At 43.5% G+C, this 23,504-nt stretch overlaps 1 protein-coding gene across 41 annotated transcripts in view; it reads left to right on the forward strand.

Annotated features, from left to right (window-relative positions):
* The window catches only part of EPB41L3 (erythrocyte membrane protein band 4.1 like 3), a 233,368-nt gene that overhangs the window by 128,410 nt on the left and 81,454 nt on the right, over positions 1-23,504 (forward strand). For 38 of the 41 annotated variants that reach the window (XM_045458831.1, XM_045458847.1, XM_045458869.1 and 35 more), the window contains 2 exons: positions 12,755-12,948; positions 17,371-17,568. In XM_045458831.1, coding sequence (XP_045314787.1) covers positions 12,766-12,948; positions 17,371-17,568 — 381 coding nt within the window. In that variant the 5' untranslated portion in view covers positions 12,755-12,765. Of the gene's footprint in view, positions 1-12,754; positions 12,949-14,385; positions 14,475-14,946; positions 15,065-17,370; positions 17,569-23,504 lie in introns of those variants that run through there. The other 3 variants (XM_045458840.1, XM_045458843.1, XM_045458829.1) reach the window with 2 other exon arrangements.

Consider the following 23,504-nt stretch of genomic DNA (forward strand, 5'->3'; position numbering starts at 1 on the left):
CAAATGCTTGTCCAAGTGACAAACATATAAACATGTTGTGGGGTAAAGCACTGCCCTGTGTTTTGAAAGGTGTTTTTTTTTTTTTGTTTGTTTGTTTTGTTCTGTTTTTCTGTGTCGGACCCAGAGCAAGATACAGTTCATATACGGACAGTTTAGGAATTTAAATAAAACCCTTTAATAGCGCCGGCAGGGCTCTTGTGTAAAGCTCATAGACTAGAAACTCTACTGACAGTTCCTGATAATTACAGCATCTTGGTGGTAATCACGTTAAAGCTTCATGGTGACTAAGATTCTCTGCCAGATTATGTGTGAAACAAGCGTATAGGTACAAATGCCATTTAGCCATTAGCTGGGTTCTCAGATGAAGTCTACAAAAGCCCCAGAGGGCCAAAGCTTTTCAAGTTAATGCTTTTTTTTTTTTTTTTTTTTTGAAACTGGAGCTGTCCCCTAGCCCACCAGAATACTTGCATTGTAAATAAAGGCAGGCATTGTTTCTCACCTGAATGAGATGTTTTTATTTTTTAACGTTTATTTATTTTTGAGACAGAGAGAGACAGAGCATGAACGGGGGAGGGTCAGAGAGAGGGAGACACAGAATCCGAAACAGGCTCCAGGCTCCGAGCTGTCAGCACAGAGCCCGACGCGGGGCTTGAACTCACAGACCGCGAGATCATGACCTGAGCTAAATTCGGCGGCTTAACCGACTGAGCCACCCAGGCGCCCCGAGATGTTTTTAAAAATGATCGCTGATGGTGTAGGGCTCAGCGATGAATTCCCTTGCTGAAGGTGATGGAGTGCCGCCTAGAAGAGTCCTGGCTGACCCCTGACCTGTGACGGTTGGGGGCTCCCTCCCTACCGGAGAATGCGTTCTTTGCCACCGTCTCATCTTGAGGGACCCCTGTGTTTCCGGGAGACCTAACGCTTGTAAGGGAGTTTGCCTGCCAGCGTAATCCATTCCCCCTCTCATCTCACAGCCCCAGAGTTTCAGCTGGCACTGGCAAGGTGCCCCTCCTCTCCGTCTCCTCTTCTACTGCCCTGCTCCTTGTCTGGACTGTCGCCACAGCTGCTAACTGCTCTCCCTGCTGTCACCCTTGCTCCTTCACTTGGAGGCCAGACTGGTCTTCTTAAAGTATCAGTAAGACCTCATCTTGAAATGTTCCATTTCCATGAAATGTTCCATGTAGGTGGGAAATACCCACCTACATAAAGTGGCTTACCAAGACCCTTACCGTCTGGCCCCGGGTCATGTTTTCTCCTACGTTGGGTACCATTCTTCCCCACACCTGCTGGGTCCCTGCTACCTCTGCCTTCCTTTCATTTCTTGACCACCCCAAGCTCATTTTGTCCTTAAGGGCCCCAGACACTAGTCTTTTCTGGAAGGTATTATCCCAGCCCCCGTATCCTCACAGGGCAGATTATTCTCGATATTGGAATACTGACTTAAATATCTTTTTCTTGGGGCACCTGGATGGCTCAGTCGGTTAAGTGTCCAACTTTGGCTCGGGTCATGGTCTCATGGGTCGTGGGTCTGAGCCCTACATCGGGCTCTCCAGCTCAGAGCCTGGAGCCTGCTTTGAATTCTGTGTCTCCCTCTCTCTCTGCCCCTCCCTAGCTCATGCTCTCTCAATAAATAAATGTTAAAAAATATATATATCCTCTCCTTGGAGAAGCCTCCCTTTCTACCAATGTAAGCAGCCATCCATCTGCTTTTTTTTTCTTTTTTCTTTTTTCTTTTTTTTTTAAGTTTATGTATTTTGAGATAGAGAAAGAGTGCTGGGGAGAGGGAAGAGAGCGTGAATCTCAAGCAAACTCTGAACTGTCAGTGCAGTGCCTGACTTGGGACTCAAACTCACGAACCACGAACCCAGTGATCATGACCTAAGTAGAAGTCTGGAGTCAAGAGTCGGATGCTTAAGGGACTGAGCCACTCAGGCGCCCCACCAGTCTACCCTAGATTGGATTATCTAATAACCTCTATCTGACTCTGACAGTTTTTCTTTTTTCCAGTCAGTTAGAACAAACACTCCACTAAAGGAGAGACCCATTTGTCTTTATCTGATGTATCCTCAGGCCCCAGAACAGCTATTCGGGAAATGTTTGTTGAGAGAGTGTATTAATGGATGAAGAAATGATGCAGCCAGTATTTCTAACCTTAACTGATACATTTCCAACCAAAGTAAAGAAACTTGGTTCGTGTGAGCAGCTCTGTCTGTCATTGCCGTGAATGTACACTTTCCTTTGCAGTCTCAGAACAGCCTCTCAGACCGAAGGTTCTCTTTCCCCGTCTCTGGGGTTCAGGAATCCCCGTTTGGGAACTTTCTTTTCATTTATCAGAGTGGTCATAAAGCAAGCGTCCTAGAAGGGAGCCTGAACGGGCTCCTCTACCTGTGTCTCTGTTGATTTTATTTGCAAGGGGCTTGTCCCCCCAGGAATCTGTGTCTCCTGTTTGTGCTGTCACTGAACTCTGTTCAAGGCTCTTCACTAACACGAGCCGCCATATAAATAGCATCAGCTGCTTCCTTGGCTTGTTGAAATGTATTCGGGCACTTCTGGGAACAATCAAATATTCTTGACACGTCAGAGATACGTGGGGTTTTGTACCCCGGCGTGTGGCACCAGTCGGATTAGCAAATATGAACCCATATCGATAAGGTGGTCACTTACATAATCGTAACCATCATCTCTGTCTGTCTGCGTTGGTTAATTTTTCTGCTCACACATAGTGCTGAACGTTTTTGAGCTTTTGAAAAGCTAAAAGCCTACCAAAAACGAACCGGGTTTTCCAACGTATTACGTAAACTCTGAGTAAGTTTCCTTCAGCTTTTCCAGATTATCTGGGTAAAGCGTTGCTTCGGTGAAATGAGACCTTAATTGCCTCAGTTAACGAAGCCTTCAGCTGACCGTGCGGTGGTGGGGAGGTGGGAGGTTGGCTTTCTCGCCAGTGCCTGAGATTACTTTGCCCTGTTTGCGTTATGGCCTTTGGGGCCAGTCGGTAAGCACAGTATCTGTCTTCTTTCCTTAGATTTCATTACCTTAGATTTCATGCTGTTACTACAACAGTATCTCCGGCCCTCAGGAATCCTAGAATTTCAGAATTTTGGAACACAAGAGAAGACACATCCCATCAAGGTCACAGAGCCTGTGGTGGACTTGAAGATGGTTTGTGCCCTTCTGCCCTGGCAGGGTGCCTCTCCTGCCGTTTGATTTATCGCTAATTTCCCTTTTATCTTCCTGAAGTAGCCTGTGATTTTTACAAAGCTTAAAACTAGTCCTTTCACTTGGGACAGGAGGTTAGTGATTATTTTCCATCAAATAGGATTATTTCCTGTGTAAACTCTCTCTGCCCCCTCAGACTTGTTGAAAGCCCTCTTATTGCATCCTGGGCGCCGTGGTTGGTTTGCTTCCTGGGGTCACCGTCAGAATGTACACTCCTTGAAACGGGACTGTGGCCTTATGGGCGGCGGGGTCGGGGTGGGGGTGGGGGTGGTCATGTTTTTTAAATTCCCAACTCTGAATTGTAGATGTACAGTCCTGTCAAAAATCGGTCTCCGTATTGATGGATCTGGGTAATCCTCTGCAGGCTTACACTGGTCATCGTGAAGTTAATTTTTGAATGATTGTGTCATCTTCATTAAAAAAAAAAAAAAAAATCCAGCTTTCTGTCTTTGATCTTAAAGTCAGCCAAAGCCATAGGAATTTCCATATCGGCTTATAAGAGTTGAGGTTCGTATGGCCAAAAAGCTTGTTTAAAGAAAAAATATATATATCCATCGCCCCTGCTGCTAGTCAGAAACACGTAGCATCTCAGTTCTCTGTTGTCAAGTTGTTGAAGATCTTTTGTAACGACCAGTCCTTGAATTCCACTCTTTGGTGCTTTGAGGAGTAACTGGTCCACTGCTGCCCCATCAAGGCCTCCTTGCTTTGTTAATTTGGTCTGATTTTGAGCTGAAATAATGAAAAAGTCCAGCTGGCCCCTTCTGCTGTTAGTTGTCCTTGTGGCTGCCAGAGTGGTCTCTGTGTGATGCCACAAGTCTCCTTAGCGGGATCAGACAGCCTCGCAGGACCTGACTTCCTCCCCGCGTGTCTCCTCCCCCCTCGCCACTCCCCACACACCCCTTATGTTCCAGCTGCAGCAGACTGCACACTCTCACACAAGTAAATGCACTTGACTTTTCACGCTGCTCTGCCCTCGACTGATGACCTCTGCATAGAACTCTCTGCCGTTTTCCTTCTTTGCACACGACTCAAGAGGTGCAGTAGCCTGCCGTGAAGCGGATTGCGTGGGGGGCAAGGAGAGGGGTGCTGGTCCAGTCCCTGGCTTGAGCAGCTGGACAGATGGAAGGAAGCCCACCTACTACTGAGATGGGGAAGACTGCTGTGGAAGAGATGGGGGGGTTGGGTGGGAATGTGGGGGCATCAGGGGTTTGGAGGGAGAAGTGCTCAGTTGGGCTGCCTCTGAGATATCCAGGGAAGGGAGGTGGGAAGTCAAGTTGTATATATGGGTCTGTAGCTCAGAGAGGTCCCAAACTGATGAACTTCTATTTGCGAGTTATCATTACATTTGAAATCAAGTAGACGAGCTTTCCAAGGAAGAGGGTTGGGAGAGTGTGGCGGACTCCTAGAGAGCTATCAAGTTGAGAAAGAGAAAATCAGAAACAGGCCATGAAGAGGCAAAGGGAGATGAGAAAGGGTAGCCAGAACAGGCAGAAGGAAAATGAAGAGAGTGTCCAAAACACAGAGAATTCAAAGAGAAGGGATGCCCCCTTCACCTGGGGTCTATTGGCTTGCGGGGAGGTCATTGGTAAGGTGTGATAGAATAGCGGGGGACTCTCTGAAGACTGGGTGGGAGGGAGGCTTTGGTGACAACATGAGAAGCCAGTTCCTTCCATAAGCATGGCTCTAAAGAATGATGAGGAGCTGGGACAATGCTGGAGGGGGGAAGATGGGGCCATAGTGGGGTGGAGTGTGCGTGAGCCCAAGAGCAGGCTGATTTGCTTTCCTTGTTGTCTTGGGTTTGTTTTTTGTTTCTGAAGATGGATGGTACTAGGGCTTTTTTTTTTTTTTTTCTCCTTTTCTAATGCAAATAGGAAGAATCCAGGAGAAGGGCCTGGAGATATTACTGTCTTGTACTCTGCTCACAGTTGATGGTGAATACTATTCCGTCATCACAAATGTTAACTTTTATACAGTTCTACTAGCTTCTCTTCTCCTATGAAGTGATACTTGAAATGTAAGAGGAAAAAAACCTTGCTTTTTAAAAAAAACAGTTTGTCCATTTTAGTCTTGTATCCCCGATAACAAGTAAATGGTCTGAAGGGTTTTTGTTGTTGTTGTTTTGTTGTTTTTTTGTTTTGTTTTGTTTTGTTAACAAAGTGCTCGGTTATTCAGTAGGAATCCTGCTTTGTGCAGGTAAATGACACTGCACATTTTCCTGTCCTAAGTCCTAGCTAGGTTGCTGTCTTTTAACATGATTGAATTTTCATATCAGCAAGAGAGGGAGGTAAATTAGAATAGAGAAGCTAATTAAGCAGTCAGGAGATGGAGATTTTAAAATGCTCCTTCTAAAAGTGGGAAAGATGAGGACAAACTGGCTTTTTTTTTTCTCCCCACAAATAGAAAATTAGAGCTGCAGAGGGAAGCCATGACCATTTTTTATAGATGAAATGGAACCATGACTTCATTTATACCTGCACGCCGTCTTCTTTGAAACTCCTCACCATTTCCTTTGGTAGTCATTTCCTAAATCTGTCCCTGAGAGAGGCATAACGAATACAATTCATGTTTTCATGAAAAGATAGAGGACCCTTCTTGCCATCCCACGGGAATACTTAATGAAAGTCCTTCCCCAACTTTTAGGATGCAGAGTTTCTAGCGATCCAGGCCTTTTTTATTTTTCCCCCTTAGCTTAAGTAAAACACAGCAGATCAGGTAAATTTGGTTTAAAGAAAGGGCGCAGTGTGTCCACCAAAGAATTTTGTATCTCTTTCAATTTGGAATTACAAGTGCTGGTGTTTACTTCCAGTAACTGAAGTAATTGACAGCTGCGTTTACCCCCAGGTGAATGCATCAGAAGGGAAGGGGACATTGGAAAATAGTGGCCTTTAGTGAGTTGGAAAGGGAAATGTTCAATTTTAAGTGGAAAGGGGCATCCAAGAAAGCAAGGAGTGAATATAAGAAACATCGAAGCAATGCAAACACCCTACAAATCTGCTTTAAGAAAATGCTTTGGCATTTTGGTACAAGACTAGAAGTGCACTCTGTAAAGTTACAAAAACAATGAGTTAAAGTTAAAAGTACTATATTTAGGGGCGCCTGGGTGGCTCGGTCAGTTGAGCATCCAACTTCGGCTCAGGTCATGATCTCGCGGTCCGTGAGTTCGAGCCCCGCGTTGGGCTCTCTGCTGACAGCTCAGAGCCTGGAGCCTGTTTCAGATTCTGTGTCTCCCCCTCTCTCTGCCCCTCCCCCGTTCATGCTCTGTCTCTCTCTCTCTCTCTCTCTCTCTCTCTCTCTCTGTCAAAAATAAACATTAAAAAAATTTTTAAAGTACTGTATTTAGATGCTTATGTTTTTAATTGTTTGCAATTTAAAAAGCAGTTTATCATTTGCTCATATGGGCAGGCAGGTCGGGAAGAAGACTTAAAAGTTTTGAAGCCAAATTGATTGATGTAGGGTGCCGATACTGTTTACTCATATATACGGTACGGACTTATGCCCTTTCAGATATGTGGAATTACATACTGACTCTAGTGAGATTCCAGAACTAAAATGCCTTGCTTTTTTTTTTTTTTTAATTTTTTTTTTTCAACGTTTATTTATTTTTGGGACAGAGAGAGACAGAGCATGAACGGGGGAGGGGCAGAGAGAGAGGGAGACACAGAATCGGAAACAGGCTCCAGGCTCTGAGCCATCAGCCCAGAGCCCGACGCGGGGCTCGAACTCACGGACCGCGAGATCGTGACCTGGCTGAAGTCGGACGCTTAACTGACTGCGCCACCCAGGCACCCCAATGCCTTGCATTTTTAAGGTTTATTACTTTACTATCTCTCAGCAGCAATGAAAATTTTATTACAATTAGTCAAGAAACAGCAATGATTTTCATTCATTATATTATGCATATAGTGCTGGCGAAAATCTTACACTTAAGAAATATTTGACAAGTGCCTAGAAGTTTATTCAAGGTTTGAGTTTCTGTGATTTGTGTGATGTATGGCAGGTAAAGTATGACATGGTAGGTAGGTAGAAAATAATGGTAGCTATTTTATAATTGAAATAGTTGATAAGTGGTTGCTGGGTTCTATCCATTTTGTATTTTTATTCAGCTTCTGTATAGCTGGCTCTCTGCCTTGGGGACGGGTCATGAAATCACAGAGAAAAGCAGGTCGCAAAATGGTTTCATGACCAGAATGATAAAACTGAAACTCAAAATTGGGATGTTTCTATACTAATTTTTCTCTTTTAGTTCGTGTATAGCAAGGAGCGAAGGCCATGTATTTGGAAAGATTCCAATTTTAACATTAGACAACTTTTAAAAAAAATGCTTTTTAATATTTATTTATTGAGAGAGAGCACGAGCGGGGGAGGGGCAGGGAGAGAGGGAGACACAGAATCCGAAGCAGGCTCCAGATTCCGAGCTGGCAGCACAGAGCCCCACGTGGGGCCAGAGCTCACGAACCGCGAGATCATGACCTGAGCCGAAGTCAGACGCTCAACTGACTGAGCCATCCAGGTGCCCCGTGGACCACTTTTTAAAGTTGAGAGTGCATTGATACAGCCACCCCAATGGAGGCTATACTACCAATACATTTTTGCAAAAACTCCTTACGTTTATAAAGACAAGGAAGCTGAAGGAAGAGATGGTGATAGAGGTGACAGACTTGTTGGCTTAAACTGTAAGAAGATCTGATGTTTGGGGCCTTTCACTTCCCTCCACTGCCCCTTCCCCATGCCCAGCGTCCTTGGTCATCACTAATTTCTAGGCTGAACCCTTTGTTTTATGGAAGAGGAAGCAAGAGACTAAAGACATTAAGTCAGTCACCCAGTTTCCCCACGTGAAAACTTACTTGCTCCTAATTATTTTCATGTATTAGATCTATAGATTATACATAGATTTATGAAATGAACATAGTTCGGGAAATGAACTAAAATGTTTATATTTTGAGATACGATTCTGGTTCTACTTCTGTAATCATTTTGACTTTTGATTATTAAGTTGTAGTTATTATCTGCTGAAACACACATAACAACAGAATCTGAAATATAATACTCATAGAAAATAGAAGAAGATACCGAAGGTATCTTTTTTTTTTTTTTTAACACGCGAGTTGGGGAGAGGGGCGGAGAGAGAGAGAGAATATTAAGCAGACTTTACGCTCAGCATGAAGCCCAACTCTGGGATTGATCCCGTGACCTTCAGATCATGACCTGAGCCGAAATCAAGAGTCGGACGCTCAACCAACGGAGCTACCCAGGCACCCCTCAACATATGATTTATGCGCAAAAACACCCTGTCTAGGAAGAAAATTAGGCATCTTTTTAAATGTACTTTTTCTAATAGTTGTTTGTATCTTTTTTAAAATGTTATGATCTAGTGACTCTTTGGTTACTCCTCTAGAGATTTTCTAAGCCACCTAAACGTTTTCTGTTTGAGTTTTTGAAAAACCCTTTGGTCTCCTGGTAAAAGCATTAGCGTGTGATCAGACCAATAGTGTCTATTACCTTGTAGGGAGATTTCAGTTCTGAAAGTTGTAACTGAGTTCTGTTTTCCATTAAACCTTGAAATACCTACTTTTTCATCACTTGAGAGATTTTACAATGGTTCAAGACTATAAGGAAGAGTTATTACACATTTACATAGGTAGATAGATATGATAATGGGGTTGGTTTTATTGTTCTCCAAAAAATTATTGAAATACCTACTCTGTCCTAAGGTACTATGTTGGAACTGGGTATATTGGGGTATAAATACACCTGTTTGCCACTCATGAGGATGTTGGAAGGAGGTCAGGGGAGGGTTTGAATAACCATTAAGTTTGATAGATAATAGGTAAGAAACCATGAGCACACGTACAGTAACTGTGTAAAAACAGAATGCCTCTCTCAGCTGACACTTGGGGAATGGGGAAGTTGGTCACTTGAAGGACAGGAAAGAACATTCTTGCAGAGAACAGCATACCTAAAAAATCTGGAGGCAAAAAACTTTGCTGGGCTTTGCAAATCAAAAGGCAGTCACTTGGCTGGATCATAGTGGGGGAGAGGGGTAGGCAAGTGCCTCTGGGCAGGGATAGGGTGTTGAGGCCGAGGCTTGTGCTTGAAACCCATGGCAGTTACGAGTTTGGATTTTTCTTTGTGCACATCGGGAAGCTATTAACAGGAGTGATAGGAGTACATTTATGTTTTATGAAGATTAGAATTAGAGGTGGGTAGGAATCGACAGGGAAGAAGAGGTTATTAGGGAATTCAGGAAAGAAATGATAGCTTGCATGGTGTCAGGGGGCCAATTCAAGATATATTTTGGAAACGTTTTTATGTAGCTATTTGAATATGTGCAAAATTACATATTTTGCCAAAGATAGGGAAGGTAAGGAAAAGGAAATGTCAAGGCTGACTTCTGGAATTGTGGCTTGAAGGAATGGCATTGCCATTTATTGGGGTGAGGAAGAAGAGTGAGGGGAGGAACAGATTTGGAAGAGGAAAATCGATAGATACTTGTGAGCTGTTAGGAATGTCAAGTGGGCAGCTGGGTTTGAAACCTCAGAGGTTCAGACCAGAGTTACAGATGCACGAGCAGTTGGCTTCTAGGAAGTATTTAAAGCCCCGGGAAAGCGTATCATTAGCTGGGGAGCAAGCGTAAAGCGAGGAGAGAGCCCGACGGAGTTTTCCAGGACATTCCCACATGTAGAGGTTGGATAAGAAGTTGCCCATAAAAGAGAATGAGAGGGTGTAGCCTGAGAGACTGGAGAAAGGCAGGAGGGTGTGGTGCGTTGTGAATCCCAAGAGAAGGAAACATGCTGACAAGAAAAGTCTTACCACCCTTGCTGGGGCTGCTAAGAGATCAAATGTGATGAGGACGACAAGAGCGGGTTGTCCATGGCATCGTCCACCCCAATGGAGTCAGACTGCTGTGGCTGTAGGGAAAGGGGAAGGGAGGAAGTAGACGACAATAAGGGTCAACGATATTTTTTTGAGAAGCTAGGAGTGGAAAGCAGAGAAATCCGGTCGTAGCCGGTGGAAGACGTGAGGTTGAGAAAAAGCTACTTTGTTTTACTGAAATGGGGACCACTGGAGTATGACTGTATTTTAGTAGAATTTTAGTCTGAAGAATACGTATCAGATTGGCTCTGGGCTAGCAAACTCACGTTCAAAGAAGACAAATGGATTTCTGCCTCGTGGCACAATACAGAGCAACTGAGCTGTGCTCCATGGGTTCATCCAGGGGCCCAGGTTGGAAGGGACAGCTCTGGCATCGTTCTGAATTTGAGGTCTCCGTGACTGAGTGTGTGGCAATCATGTCCACCATTTTTTTCTAGCCAATGAGAAAAGGAAACCTAGGGAAATGACCTAAACATTTTGAATACATATACTCTCTTTTCTCATTGGTCCACACTTCATCACATGGCCTCAATTAATTGTGGTCTGAAGCTGGGGGGGAAGGAATACCAGTTAAAATAAAGTTTAATTACTAAAAGATGGAGAACATGGATTCTGAGAAGAAGTCATTTGTGCCACTCCTTGGGGTGAGGAGGGGAGTTACAAACATGTTAATTTCCAAACCATGGACAGTACTTGACTTCTATTTGGTACTTAATAAGAGTTCAGTGAATTGAATTGACTGTTAAAATTAATCTTCCCCTTCTAAAAGGTAGACTTTGATTGTAGGCTCTGAAGTACACAATACCATCACCTTTCTTCCTCCTCCACCGTCTTTTCTGTAGACTTGATGCTTTCTAGTGAAAGCACACAACAGAGAATATACTGTTTACTCTCAGATTTGTTTAAAAATCTAGAAGGTAATGTTAGAGGCAGGAAGGAAATTCGATAGTTTTATTTGGATCACTATCTTGTTCTGTGTTTGGTCTTGATATTTACATATGCTTTGGGCAACTGCACGCTGCCAGGTTGATGTCTTTTGTGCAAGAGGGAGAATAGCTGCTGATTGTTAAAAATAAGTAAATAAACAAACAAACGAACGAACCCTAAATAGAAAGCATGGATGTTGAATTTCATTTATAACATAGACTGGCATTTGTGTGTTCCCTCTTCTTCTAATTATTAAACCTATTCCAGCGCATATTGTGAAGATCGGAACTCCATGGTGATTTTACTGGGGAGTAGTATTTTGTGTAATTCTGTATTTCACTAATGGGTGTGTCATTTGCTTACAATATTATACTAGCCCTTTGTTCCTGATATATTTTTTACCATGAAATTAGAATTAGGAAGGGAAATTCCAGGATAGGCTGGGATATTTGTTTTCGAGCTATTAACCACATACTCAAGAAATCACCTAAAACCACATGGTAGCCACTGACATAGCACGTCTCTTGCTGTTGAAAGCAGAAAACTGCTTTAAACACAGTGGTGTGCCCCTTAGTTAGGGGGAAGAAGTAACCACAGAAAATTAAGTTCTCTGGATATGGTCACGTTCGCTTCCCTCATTTGGTAGCTGTAGAAACGAAGGCACAAAATGCTTGACTCACAAGCCATTACGAGATGGTGATTATATCCTTTTTAACGTTTTTATTTATTTTGAGAGAGAGAACACGGACAAGCAGGGGAGGGGCAAAGAGAGAGAGCAAGGACAGAAGATCTGAAGCCGGCTCTGTGCTGACAACAGAGAGCCCGACGCGGGGCTCAAATACACGAACTGTGAGATCATGAACTGAGTTGAAGTTGGGTGCTTAACCCACTGAGCCACCCAAGCGCCCTGATGGTGGTTATATTTTAGTAGGGGTCTTTAGATGTAAGAGCAGATTACGATATGATAAGATCTGTTGTTTGAGTCCCCTAAAGAGCTGAGACAGACTCCTTTTTCAACGCTCAGGGGAAGGAGGAAGCCAGGAAGAAGCAGTGAATTTTCGCTCATGAAGGAGGGAGAGGTGAGACTGCCCAGCCTCCCTCCAGCCCCAATCAGGGCTTGTGCAGGATGGGACACCTTCCACGTCACCGAGGAAGCCTCTGGTGTAGTTGTCATTGTTCATTCACACGGGGATAACAGGGTTCTGAGAAATCGGAGAAAAGGCATTTGCTCATGGAAGTAATGGATAGATTCAGGGGTTCCGGAGGCAGAGCAAGGGGCCCTGTGTAGGGACAGAAAGGGAGAGGGAATGAGAAAGGATATCCACTTCCATTATTAGATCATCCTTCCCAGAGATTAAAATATAGACCCAGCTGATGCGGCAGATTCATTTTCCGAAATTAAATGTATCTCAGTTATGTAATTATTGTGACGTTACCTTAATGACATTGTACGGCCATCTGTGGCAAAAGTCTAATAGGAATAAAACCTGTGATCATTACGAATACATTTTGACTTCTAGTTAAGTGTTAATTCTGAACCATTCACAGGCACCCATCTTTGCGGTGAATTTAGGTCGTCTGCTAGGTGCGTGCAATAGGATTGTGTTCCGATTGCAGGCCTGTTTCGCTCCTTTTGCAAAAGTGGCTCCGCGCAGCCCCTCAGGGGAGCATCCTGGCTCTCTTGCCTAGGGAAGGTAATCGCACCAAGTGATGGGACCGTGCCATTTTCTGTTTGCAGAACAATCAACCATGACGACCGAATCCGGCTCAGACTCAGAATCCAAGCCAGAGCAGGAGGCCGAGCCCCAGGAGGCAGCGGGGGCGCAGGGGCAAGCCGGGGCGCAGCGGGGGCCTGAGCCCAGCGGTGAGGACCAGCAGCAGGCTCTGGAACAGTTCGAGGGCGCGGCACACAGCACCCCCGTGAGGAAGGAGGTGAGCCCCGGGGCACAGGACGCAGGCGGCCACTGACTCCCCCGCACCTGCTAGCATCACCCAGAAAGCCAATTAAGGAATGTTTACTGACCTTTTCTGGGGTCTGGGGGCCGACCTTGGTCTCTTAGCACTAGAGGCAACTATGAGGGGTCATCTGTTTCCCCCTTCTGGTCCCAGGCAGATGGAGAGTTTTTGCTATTTTGAGACTTTCAATGAATGACATTCCACAGTCTTGCTTGGTAACTCCTTCATTTGATTAAAGCTCTTAAACCCACTGAAATCTGCACTGCATGTTGTTGGTCTTATCTGGATTTCCAGGAAGGACAGACCCCACACCTTCTGATTTGGCTCCTGAGTTTTATTCAGGCCTAAGGGTTGGAGCTAATTTGATTCTTCCCAGGGGTCACTCTGAACCTAATGTTGCCAGCTACTTTTAACGGGTGTTCAGGTGGATCTCTTTCCCTCTCCTATGTGCACGTATGTTCAATTCTGTTACCAAAATAGACATACTTAAGTTGCCACATGTGGTGTGAATATTTCTTTTAAAAGCTTTCATACAAAATATAAAGCATGGTTTATACTGGGCTTTGAATGAATCCATTTTTAAGTTATTTTGGCTTAAAACTTCAAACCTGAAATCAGCATGTGTTAGAATACTGTCTCGTGTGGTAAGCAAACCCAGGAGTTCCTGCAAACAGTTGGCCTTTTCTAGGTTGGAAGTATATGTATCAAGCTAGAAATTCGAGATATTGAGGGAAGAGACACGAAATTCTTTGCAAGGTGCAACACATTATTACTACCTTAAACTGTGTTTGCATCCTGATTATGTTTTTTCCCATGCTATTTAAGTTCTGCCTTTAAACAGTATTAAAAATAACGTGTATTGGAGCACCGGGGTGGCTCAGCCGGTTGAGTGTCTGACTTCAGCTCAGGTCGTGATCTCACAGTTCGTGGGTTCAAGCCCCACATTGGGCTCTGTGCTAACAGCTTAGAGCCTGGAGCCTGCTTCAGATTCTGTGTCTCCCTCCCTCTCTGCCCCTCCTCAGCTCACACTCTGTCTCTATCTGTCTCAAAAATAAATAAACATTAAAAAGAAGTTTAAAAAACATTTATTTTCATGCTCTGTAAGTAGATGCTATGTCTAATCTAAGCTGTTTCATGATGGGGAGCTGAGGGATATCCTTCCAACTTAAGGAGCTTTGCTTGCCCTCATGGTTTTTCTTTAATGTTTCTCTCTCTCTCTCTCTCTCTCTCTCTCTCTCTCCCTCCCTCCCTCCCCCCCCCCTTTGGAGATGTGATGGTGTTTTGCTTGTTTTTAAAACTTCAGAAATGTCAAATTATTAAGACTGGATTTTTTTCCCCATTCTTTTCCTCCTAACTCTGAAACGAAATAAACATGAGAGTGGGAAATAATTGTAGAGAAGGAAGAGTTTCTGTGCCAGGACGTGATACATGTACTTGATCTTCTGGAAGTCAGATGTTGGAAACAAACTAAGAGAGATGATACTAAGCCCTTCGAGGGAAAGGTAACTGGCGGTGGAGTCCAGAGAACTAGTAAACTCCTGCCTCTTCCCTATTTGAATCATCTCCGAGAACTTGTCTAGCCTCTGCCCCTCGGCTTCCTCGTTCACAAAGTGAAGAGATCAGAAAAGATGGTTTCCTTGGGTTCTTCTCCCCTCGGTTTCTGTGATTCATACTAGGAGCCCAGTTACACTAGAGGTGAAATGAAGCACATTTTGGTTATCATTGATGATTAAATCATGGGCTTGGTGGGATTTGAATTCCAGGCTATTAGTTTTATGACCTGGAGGAAGTTTGTTGAGGTTGTGCCCTGCACCCCTTTCTGTCCTCAAGTGTAAATGAGGGTAAGGATACCTAGACACCTACCTCCCAGAGCTGTCATGAGAATTAAGTGAAACAGGATTTGCCTAAAGGGTTTTACTGATATTTTTAAATCGTAATGAATTATATGTGACTACAGTGGACGTTTCATTTGAGGTCCTTGGTCTGCTCGTCTGAAGTTAACGTTGTTGAAAAAATGGGCGTGAGAGACTCAATGATGGGTGCGTGGAAACGACCCCTGGAAACACCTCCCTTTGCACACTGGTGGTTTCAGGTGCGTCTGGCGTTGACTGATGAATAGCCCAGAAAGCTTTTTCTCATACAGATACTTTTATTTTATTAGAGGAAAAATGAAATTTCACCTTCCCTAATACATCGAAAAAGTTGATTCCAGGTAGTAAAATTTAAATAAAAATGTAGCTTCTGGTGACTTTGCCTGTGATGAGATGAAAATGTAAATTAAAAGTGCAAAAGTCTCACGTAAGTTATACAGGCACTTAGCAAATGGGTGGTATAATATTCCAAGGTTACCAGACTTCTTCAGCTGGCCTAAGGCCAAAATTAATGTTTGACTTTTCTGTGGCACTATTTTAATGTTTTGGTACGGAAAGACTAACAGTCAAAAAAAAAAAAAAAAAAAAGTTGGACAAAGTCGCCAGACCTGCAGGTTTTCTTATATTTACTTGTTTTAGCTACAGCTAGCCTTCTCAACTCTTTGGGCCTTTGAAGTTGGTGTTTCCATTTTTCTTGGTTTCTTCACTCAGCAAATGGGTGTCTTTTTATCCCGAAGAACTTCTCACAACTTTGCCCTGAATTCCTGTGCAAGATAGTGGAGGAAAAGACTGTATTTACAATATTCTGGATGGAAAACCAGATGGAAGATGCCACTTTAAAAGCAGAAATCCGGGGGTGCCTGGGTAGCTCAGTCGGTTAAGCTTCGGACTCTTGATTTCAGCTCGGGTCACGAACTCATGGTTGGTGAGTTCGAGTCTCCCACATCAGGCTCTGCACTGACAGTGTGGAGCCTGCTTGGGGTTCTCACTCCCCCTCTCTCTCTGCCCCACTCCCTGCGCTCTCTCTCTCTCAAAAAATAAACTAAAAAAAGAAATTTTTTTAAGCAGAAATCCATACCTAAAATCCAAAATAAATACATTGAAAGAGAACTTTGTGATTCGAGTGTCGCAAAATGGTAGCCACTGAATAAAAAGACAAGTTGAAGTGATAAGCTGTCAAGACTGCCTTCCTGCCAAGGCCATGTGCTTTCAGCTACTAGTATAATAGTATGTTCATGAGAGAAGAAATTTCATGCTTACTCAAGGGGCCTAACCTGAACTTTAGAACACGTCTTTCTTTGCGTTGTCAGTGTGTATTTGCACACTAGTGGAAATGATAGTCTGGCCCGTGAGTTGGATCTGCACTAATACCGTTGGTAGTGTTTTCCTAGATAGAAGAGGGCATTGGATGGTGACAGACGGCAGCTATCCTGTGAGCACAGCATAACGTATAGAAGTGTTTAATCACTGTTGTGTGCACATAAAACTATTGCAACGTTGTATGTCAACTATACTTCAGTAAAACATACGTATATAAACACACGCCCACACACATCAAGAAGAAGGCCGTAACTAGAAGAGTCGCACAGAAAGATTTCCACGGGGATTCACGGGAGAATTTCACTGTTCCGTAGGATGTCCTCTGCAGTTTTGAGTCTAGCCTGGGCTACACTGTTGTGCTTTGAAAGCAGATTAAAGCTTTTGGACAGATTTGATCTGCTCTTACAGTGGCTTATTACAGTGTGTGGGGGGGGAGGGGTGGGAACAGACTAAGGGGATTACTTTGTGATGAATTTCAGTGCCGCTGGCTTCATTGAATTGATTTAGAGCTAAATCAAATATTTTAACAATTGTAAAATTACTGAGAAGGTTAATACTTGAAGCTCTCTAGGCCTTACCTTGTATGCATATGAGGTGTCGTGGGTCGTGGAATATAGAAGGACCCAGTGAATGAAGACAATAGAGTACAGTTAGATAAACCCTAAATGACTTAATTTTTTTAAGAGAGACAGAGACAAAGTGTGAGTGGGGGAGGGGCAGAGACGGAGACACAGAATCCGAAGCAGACTCCATCCAGGCTGTCGGCACAGAGCCCGAACCCACGAACCGTGAGACGAGGCCGGACGCTTAATGGGTTGAGTCACCCAGGCACCCTTAAAAGATTTATTTTAAAGACCGGTACTATCTAATGCGTTTTGAAAAAGTCAGGAGTCCATTTGTATCGTCCTTTACTTAGTGAAGTCTTGATGCCATTTGCAAAACTCAGTGTTTCTAAACTAAATCCTCGAGTCAAACTGAAATGAAGCCCTATTGGTACATTTAAATGGCAAAGTTACGTAGGTGAAACTCTTAGCAGTTTAAGCATCTGTATACATACGTGTGTCCATTCACAATATCCTCATCCAGACATCTCTCCTGCTCTTGGAAATAGGAAAACCAATGTCTGAAGGGTTCTGCTATTGCCTGAGCCATGCAATATTTATTTCCTGTCTTGCAGTGAAAACTGTTCATTGTTTGCTCTTCACAGGTCACTGACAAGGAACAGGAGTTCGCTGCTGGGGCTGCAAAACAGCTCGAATATCAGCAATTGGAAGACGATAAACTTTCTCAGAAATCATCTAGCAGTAAACTGTCTCGATCTCCATTAAAGATTGTCAAAAAGCCTAAAAGCATGCAGTGCAAAGTGATACTTCTGGATGGATCAGAATATATCTGTGACGTGGAGGTGAGTGCACGTTTTAAAACTTTTTTTGTCCCAGATATTGAGACCTGGAGAATGTTGGTATAAAGCATCCAAGGCACTTTCTTGTGTTCAGAACTCTGGAAAATTATTCAGACTGGTTTCTAAATACAAAATTATTTCCAAAGTCCCTAACAGATCATATTACTAAAAATACTTATAATGTCTCCAAAATGTTACAATCAAGAGAAAAATGTGATCTTAATTAAAAAAAATATATTTTTCTAACACTTCCCATGGTAGGAAAAAAAAATGGAGGCCTTAAATCAAGTTTTCATTAATATCTTGTGAGTTATCATTTAAATGAATTTACTTGTTCTGTTTGAATAGTTATACTTTTTAATTTGAATGATTTTATTTTTTTCTATTTTAAATTATTTAATATTTTTGGTATTTGAATAATTTCAACCGTTCATCGGTATAAACTTGTAAATTTCTGTACACAGCACTGTAGGGTAGTGTGAACTGAATATGTCCTCTTAGAGTAACTTTTTTTAATGTACATCGTGGTGGGCATTGCAGTTTGCGTGTGAAAAGGTATAGTGGCTTTTGTTTGTAAAGAAAAACTAAAATTCCTCTCAGAGAAGGAGCAGTGAGATGACTTTTGTCAGAGATATTTAGCAAGATCGAGTTAACCGATGGGAACAACACTACCTGTCCCTAGCGGTGGAGACAGATGATTTGTTGCATTCTCTGTGTAGCACAGAGGACACACAGAGGGTGTGAACTCGGGCCACGGGAGTGGGAGTGCGTGTGCACCGGCCACAGTGCCTTCCCCCCACAGCTGGGAGGGAGCAGCTTGTTCTTTCCGCAGGTGATTCAATTTCAGATTTAACATTTTCTTTCGTTTGCCTATTTATTTATTATTTTTTTAAGTTTATTTATATTGAGATAGCGTGAGTGGGGGAGGGGCAGAGCAAGAGGGAAAGAGAGAGAATCTTAGGCAGGCCGGGCACTGACAGTGTGGGCAGTGACGACGTGGGGCTCGAACTCATGAACTGTGAGATCGTGACCTGAACTGAAATCAAGAGTCAGACGCCCCACCGACTGAGCCACCCAGGCACCCCAGATTTAACGTTTTCATTCAAAGAGCTTATTCCTCCCACCTCAGCCCCCCTTGGTCATACAGGGACCTCGCACATCCGTCTACACCAGCTCCTCCCACCGCATGCTTATGGAGTTCACGTCTTCTGCTGGGTGTGCTATAAGTCTGCCCTGAGTCCCCCTTAAGACACAGCCAGTACCAATCCCACCTGATTTGCTGTGTCCCTCATTCACTCATCTCTGCTTCCTCTGTCCACAACACCACATCATTCCTACTTTAAATTTTTTTTTTTTCAACGTTTATTTATTTTTGGGACAGAGAGAGACAGAGCATGAATGGGGGAGGGGCAGAGAGAGAGGGAGACACAGAATCGGAAACAGGCTCCAGGCTCCGAGCCATCAGCCCAGAGCCTGACGTGGGGCTCGAACTCCCAGACCGTGAGATCGTGACCTGGCTGAAGTCGGACGCCTAACCGACTGCGCCACCCAGGCGCCCCCACATCATTCCTACTTTATTTTGCATACTGCACTGCTGTACCCAGTCTTTTTCTTCGATCAGAAGATTCAAATCCATTTCATGTTGATAATGTCATTTGTGGTGGGGATGGGGTTGGGTTACTTTGTAGGAACGTAGAGGAAAAAAGATCTTTCGAAAATAAACTCTTAGATCAAAAGTTACTTGATCACATATTAACTGATAGAATTTTTGTCATCCCTGTGACCTCAGAAATATTGATGGGTTGCTGGAGGGAGTGAAATACATGCTCCAAGGATCCTGCCTAAAGTTTGCCATGCACAGACCCTTTTTTTTTTTTTTTTTTTTTTTACATTTTTATGGCTTTCATTTTGGCTAATGTCTTAGTTCGAAGTGTTATTGAGTTATTGAGTTAGATGTTTATTCTGGGAATTGGGAGATTCAGTAACGTACTCCTCCCTGGGTTTTACTCTGAAGTGTAAAGGACTTCTGTACATGAGAGAGATTGTGTTTTTCCAGTGTGGATCCACTTTCTGGAGAAATTGACCTAAGAGAAACTTTTTTCTTAGTTTTGAGGAGAGTCTTTCTATTGACTGTATTATTAATGAAATAAATAGGGTTACCCTGCAGCCCTCTCCTCCTAGCTACCAGAGCTTTCTAAAGAAGAGTCTAGAAGGAAGTTTACTGAGTTTTGTGTGGGGGTGGCAGATAAATGCTGCAGGGCTGACTGAGGTACATGTAAGTGTTAACCATTCTGCTAAACTTAATTTATAGCCCATGCTTCCAATGTGTTACAGATAACCTGTGGTTTTGAGTTCAAAATTTTTATTTTGTGATTAACTTTGGACATAATTCAGTGTTACTGTTAATGCCCCTGTGAGCATTTTGAGTGACGTGGTCTTGTTGGTCAGTTATTTCTCTTTTATAATTCTTTTTATCAATTTGACAGGTTCTTAAGAATAATTCTTTTTTTCTGGGGCACAAAATCCTTTGCCAACAGGATATTTTCAGTTTTTCAATGGACGTTGGTAGTAGAGAAGAATGTGGCCACTGTGGACTGACCGCCTTGTCGAGAAAATAGAGAGATTTGGGCATATGGCCGAGTGAAGTGGACTTATTTGTAGTTGACTGGTTGAAGGAGAAAGACGGATTGTGAGTCAGTGACGTGGTTCTCAAGGTGGCAACAGGATTCTAGTTGAAAAAGCACGTTCAAAATGCCTCTTGGTTTTAGATACGACGGCACATAAAACTTGGCTGGCAAGGTGCGTGGGATATAATAGGTAAACGGTGCTGAAAAACCTTGCCCTAAGGAAGTGTCCTTCAGTCTTGCTCTCCTCTAAACTGAGTTTTTATCCATGTCTTGGTTCAAGACACTCATGCACACACACACACACACACAGCTGAACTATTCTTTCCTTTTCTTTTTTTTTTTTTATTTTTTTTTAACGTTTATTTATTTTTTGAGACAGAGACAGAGCATGAACAGGGGAGGGTCAGAGAGAGGGAGACACAGAATCGGAAACAGGCTCCAGGCTCTGAGCGGTCAGCACAGAGCCCGACGCAGGGCTCGAACTCACAGACCGCGAGATCATGACCTGAGCCGACGTCGGCCGCGTAACCGACTGAGCCACCCAGGCGCCCCTGAACTATTCTTTTCAAGTGACGCAGACCTTTAAAAGTGACTAATGGCCTGTGTGTCAGAATGCAGGCTTCTCATGTAACAGTGTGTGACACTAAAGCAAAGTAACAGGTCAAACTTTGCTCTGTTTTGAGGGATCAGATGCAAAATGGAAATGTGTTGGAGGAAGGGGGTGGTCAGACTTTGTAACAGTTTGGGTGAAACTTATCTTTGGGTTTAAGTCGATTACAAACTCCGCATTAACCAGTTGCGTGGTGTGGCTGTCAGAAACATCCGTGCAGTCATGGTTGTTTCTGTTGTGCAGAAAAGTGCAGTGTGTGGTTTGCCAAATGTGGCTGGCAGCCCCCTCTTCCTGGGCGGGAGATATTCTGTCCGCAGTGTCCTGTCGATTAGCTCGTGCAGGATAGCACTTGTTGGAGCCACCAGACCCGGGTGTGAAAATAGATTTGTCTACTTGTAACCTGTGTGATTTCAAGGAACTCAAGCTTTCTGCGCTTCAGTTGACCGGAAAAAAAAAAGGAGGTGAAAATACTTGCCTCAAAAAGCCATTATTGAGGGGCGCCTGGGTGGCGCAGTCGGTTGAGCGTCCGACTTCAGCCAGGTCACGATCTCGCGGTCCGTGAGTTCGAGCCCCGCGTCGGGCTCTGGGCTGATGGCTCAGAGCCTGGAGCCTGCTTCCAATTCTGTGTCTCCCTCTCTCTCTGCCCCTCCCCCGTTCATGCTCTGTCTCTCTCTGTCTCAAAAATGAATAAAACATTTAAAAAAAATTTTTTTTAAAAAGCCATTATTGAGAAGATTAAGGTAGATACTTAGTTTGAACACTTTCTGCAACGTGGCATATTCTTGAGAGAAACCGTGAACTCTGAACTGAGCTTATTCATCAGAGAGTTACAGGATGGTGAGGGATCTGGAAACCTCTTCTCATGAAGAATGATCAGAGAAATAGAATGCTTTGAAGAAACAAAACATTTCCACGTGTCTCCTTCTAGATTTGGAGGGGACAGGATAGCGACTTTCAGTTACTCGGAAAAGTTGGCATTGAATGTCTGTCATAACACACAGATATTTTTTAAAGTATAGAGAGCAGAACTAAATTAGAAGTTACAGGAAGTCCAAGTTTTAAGTAAACAGAAAACGCATGTTTTAAATTATTGTTGTCAACTTTGTGATCTATGTTCTGCAGTAGGATTCCAGCAGAAACTGTAGGTGCCTTTATGGAAACCATCAGCTCCTCAGATGTGGTCTCAGACTAGATAACTCCCAGTACCTCTTACTACTCTCAGACTCCTGGAGAGAAGAGACACACAGAAATCTGAATCGAAAAAGCAGAATTGCTTCTTTAAATCCCTGTACCTAACACATAGAGTTTCAGGTGAATTAAGAACAGGACGCAGGAGACAATAACAGGCATAAGTTTTTTTTTGTTTTGCATTTAATACGGCATCAAGAGAAGCATTTTATTTTACTGAAATCTCGATGCCTAAGTGTTTTCCCCCATGGCTTATTTAAAGCCTTCATTACTTTACCATCAAACTCAATAAGGCTCACCTCTGCCATGACTTGATCACGAGACTATATAGTCACATATAAAGGACTCCCGTGAGTACACTCACATGCACACACATACACACTCCCATCTTAGAATACCCTGGCCCTGTTCTCTTTTCCTTCGAAACCACAAGGTAGCATTTCCCCTCTCCCCCCAGTGCTGTAGTGGTCTTCAACTCCTGCCTCCTTGTGGTCAGATGGAAACCTTTTTCAGTTTTGCTGGCTTTCTCCTATTTTCCTAAAGAGTAGTCTTAGGTCGGGGCGCCTGGGTGGCTCAGTCGGTTAAGCGTCCAACTTCAGCTCAGGTCACGATCTCGCGGTCCGTGAGTTCGAGCCCCGTGTCAGGCTCCGTGCTGACCACTCAGAGCCTGGAGTCTGCTTCAGATTCTGTGTCTCCCTCTCTCTCTGACCCTCCCCCATTCATGCTCTGTCTCCCTCTGTCTCAAAAATAAATAAACGTTAAAAAAAAAAAGTTTAAAAAAAAAAAAGAGTAGTCTTAGGTCATTGCAGCATTCGGTGTTTTTCCGTTTGACTATTAATAATTTTTTCGGGGGCGCCTGGGTGGCGCAGTCGGTTAAGCATCCAACTTCAGCCAGGTCACGATCTCGCGGTCCGTGAGTTCGAGCCCCGCGTCAGGCTCTGGGCTGATGGCTCAGAGCCTGGAGCCTGTTTCCGATTCTGTGTCTCCCTCTCTCTCTGCCCCTCCCCCGTTCATGGTCTGTCTCTCTCTGTCCCAAAAATAAATAAACGTTGAAGAAAAAAAAATTAAAAAAAATAATAATAATAATTTTTTCGAACTCTTAAATCTTCATTATCTAAAATATATAAAAAAAATTACTCCTAGTAAAATATAAAAACAGATCTTATCATAATAAAAGGCCTTTTAAGCAACTTGGTATATATGTTAGGAAATGTTTACATGCTAACCCTATTTTCATGTACACCAACAGAATAATACTAATAGCCATTCCCTTCCCATTTTTCTTGGACCATCAGAGAACACAAGCAACTTCCTGTAGCCAGTTTACTCTCACAACGGCTGTTTACTTCCCAGACATAAATTTTAAAAGAGAAAATAAAAATACCCCCGTCACATGCGGTGAAGGAAATAGCGCTCACCCCGCTTTCGTCCCATTGCTTCTGTGTCACGCAGACTCATCTGAGTCTGACTGACGGGCCCACGATGTATTTCCCAGTGACCATCCAGTTAGAAAT

The sequence above is a fragment of the Leopardus geoffroyi genome, chromosome D3 (assembly GCF_018350155.1).
Source record: "Leopardus geoffroyi isolate Oge1 chromosome D3, O.geoffroyi_Oge1_pat1.0, whole genome shotgun sequence".
NCBI classification, from domain to species: domain Eukaryota; kingdom Metazoa; phylum Chordata; class Mammalia; order Carnivora; family Felidae; genus Leopardus; species Leopardus geoffroyi.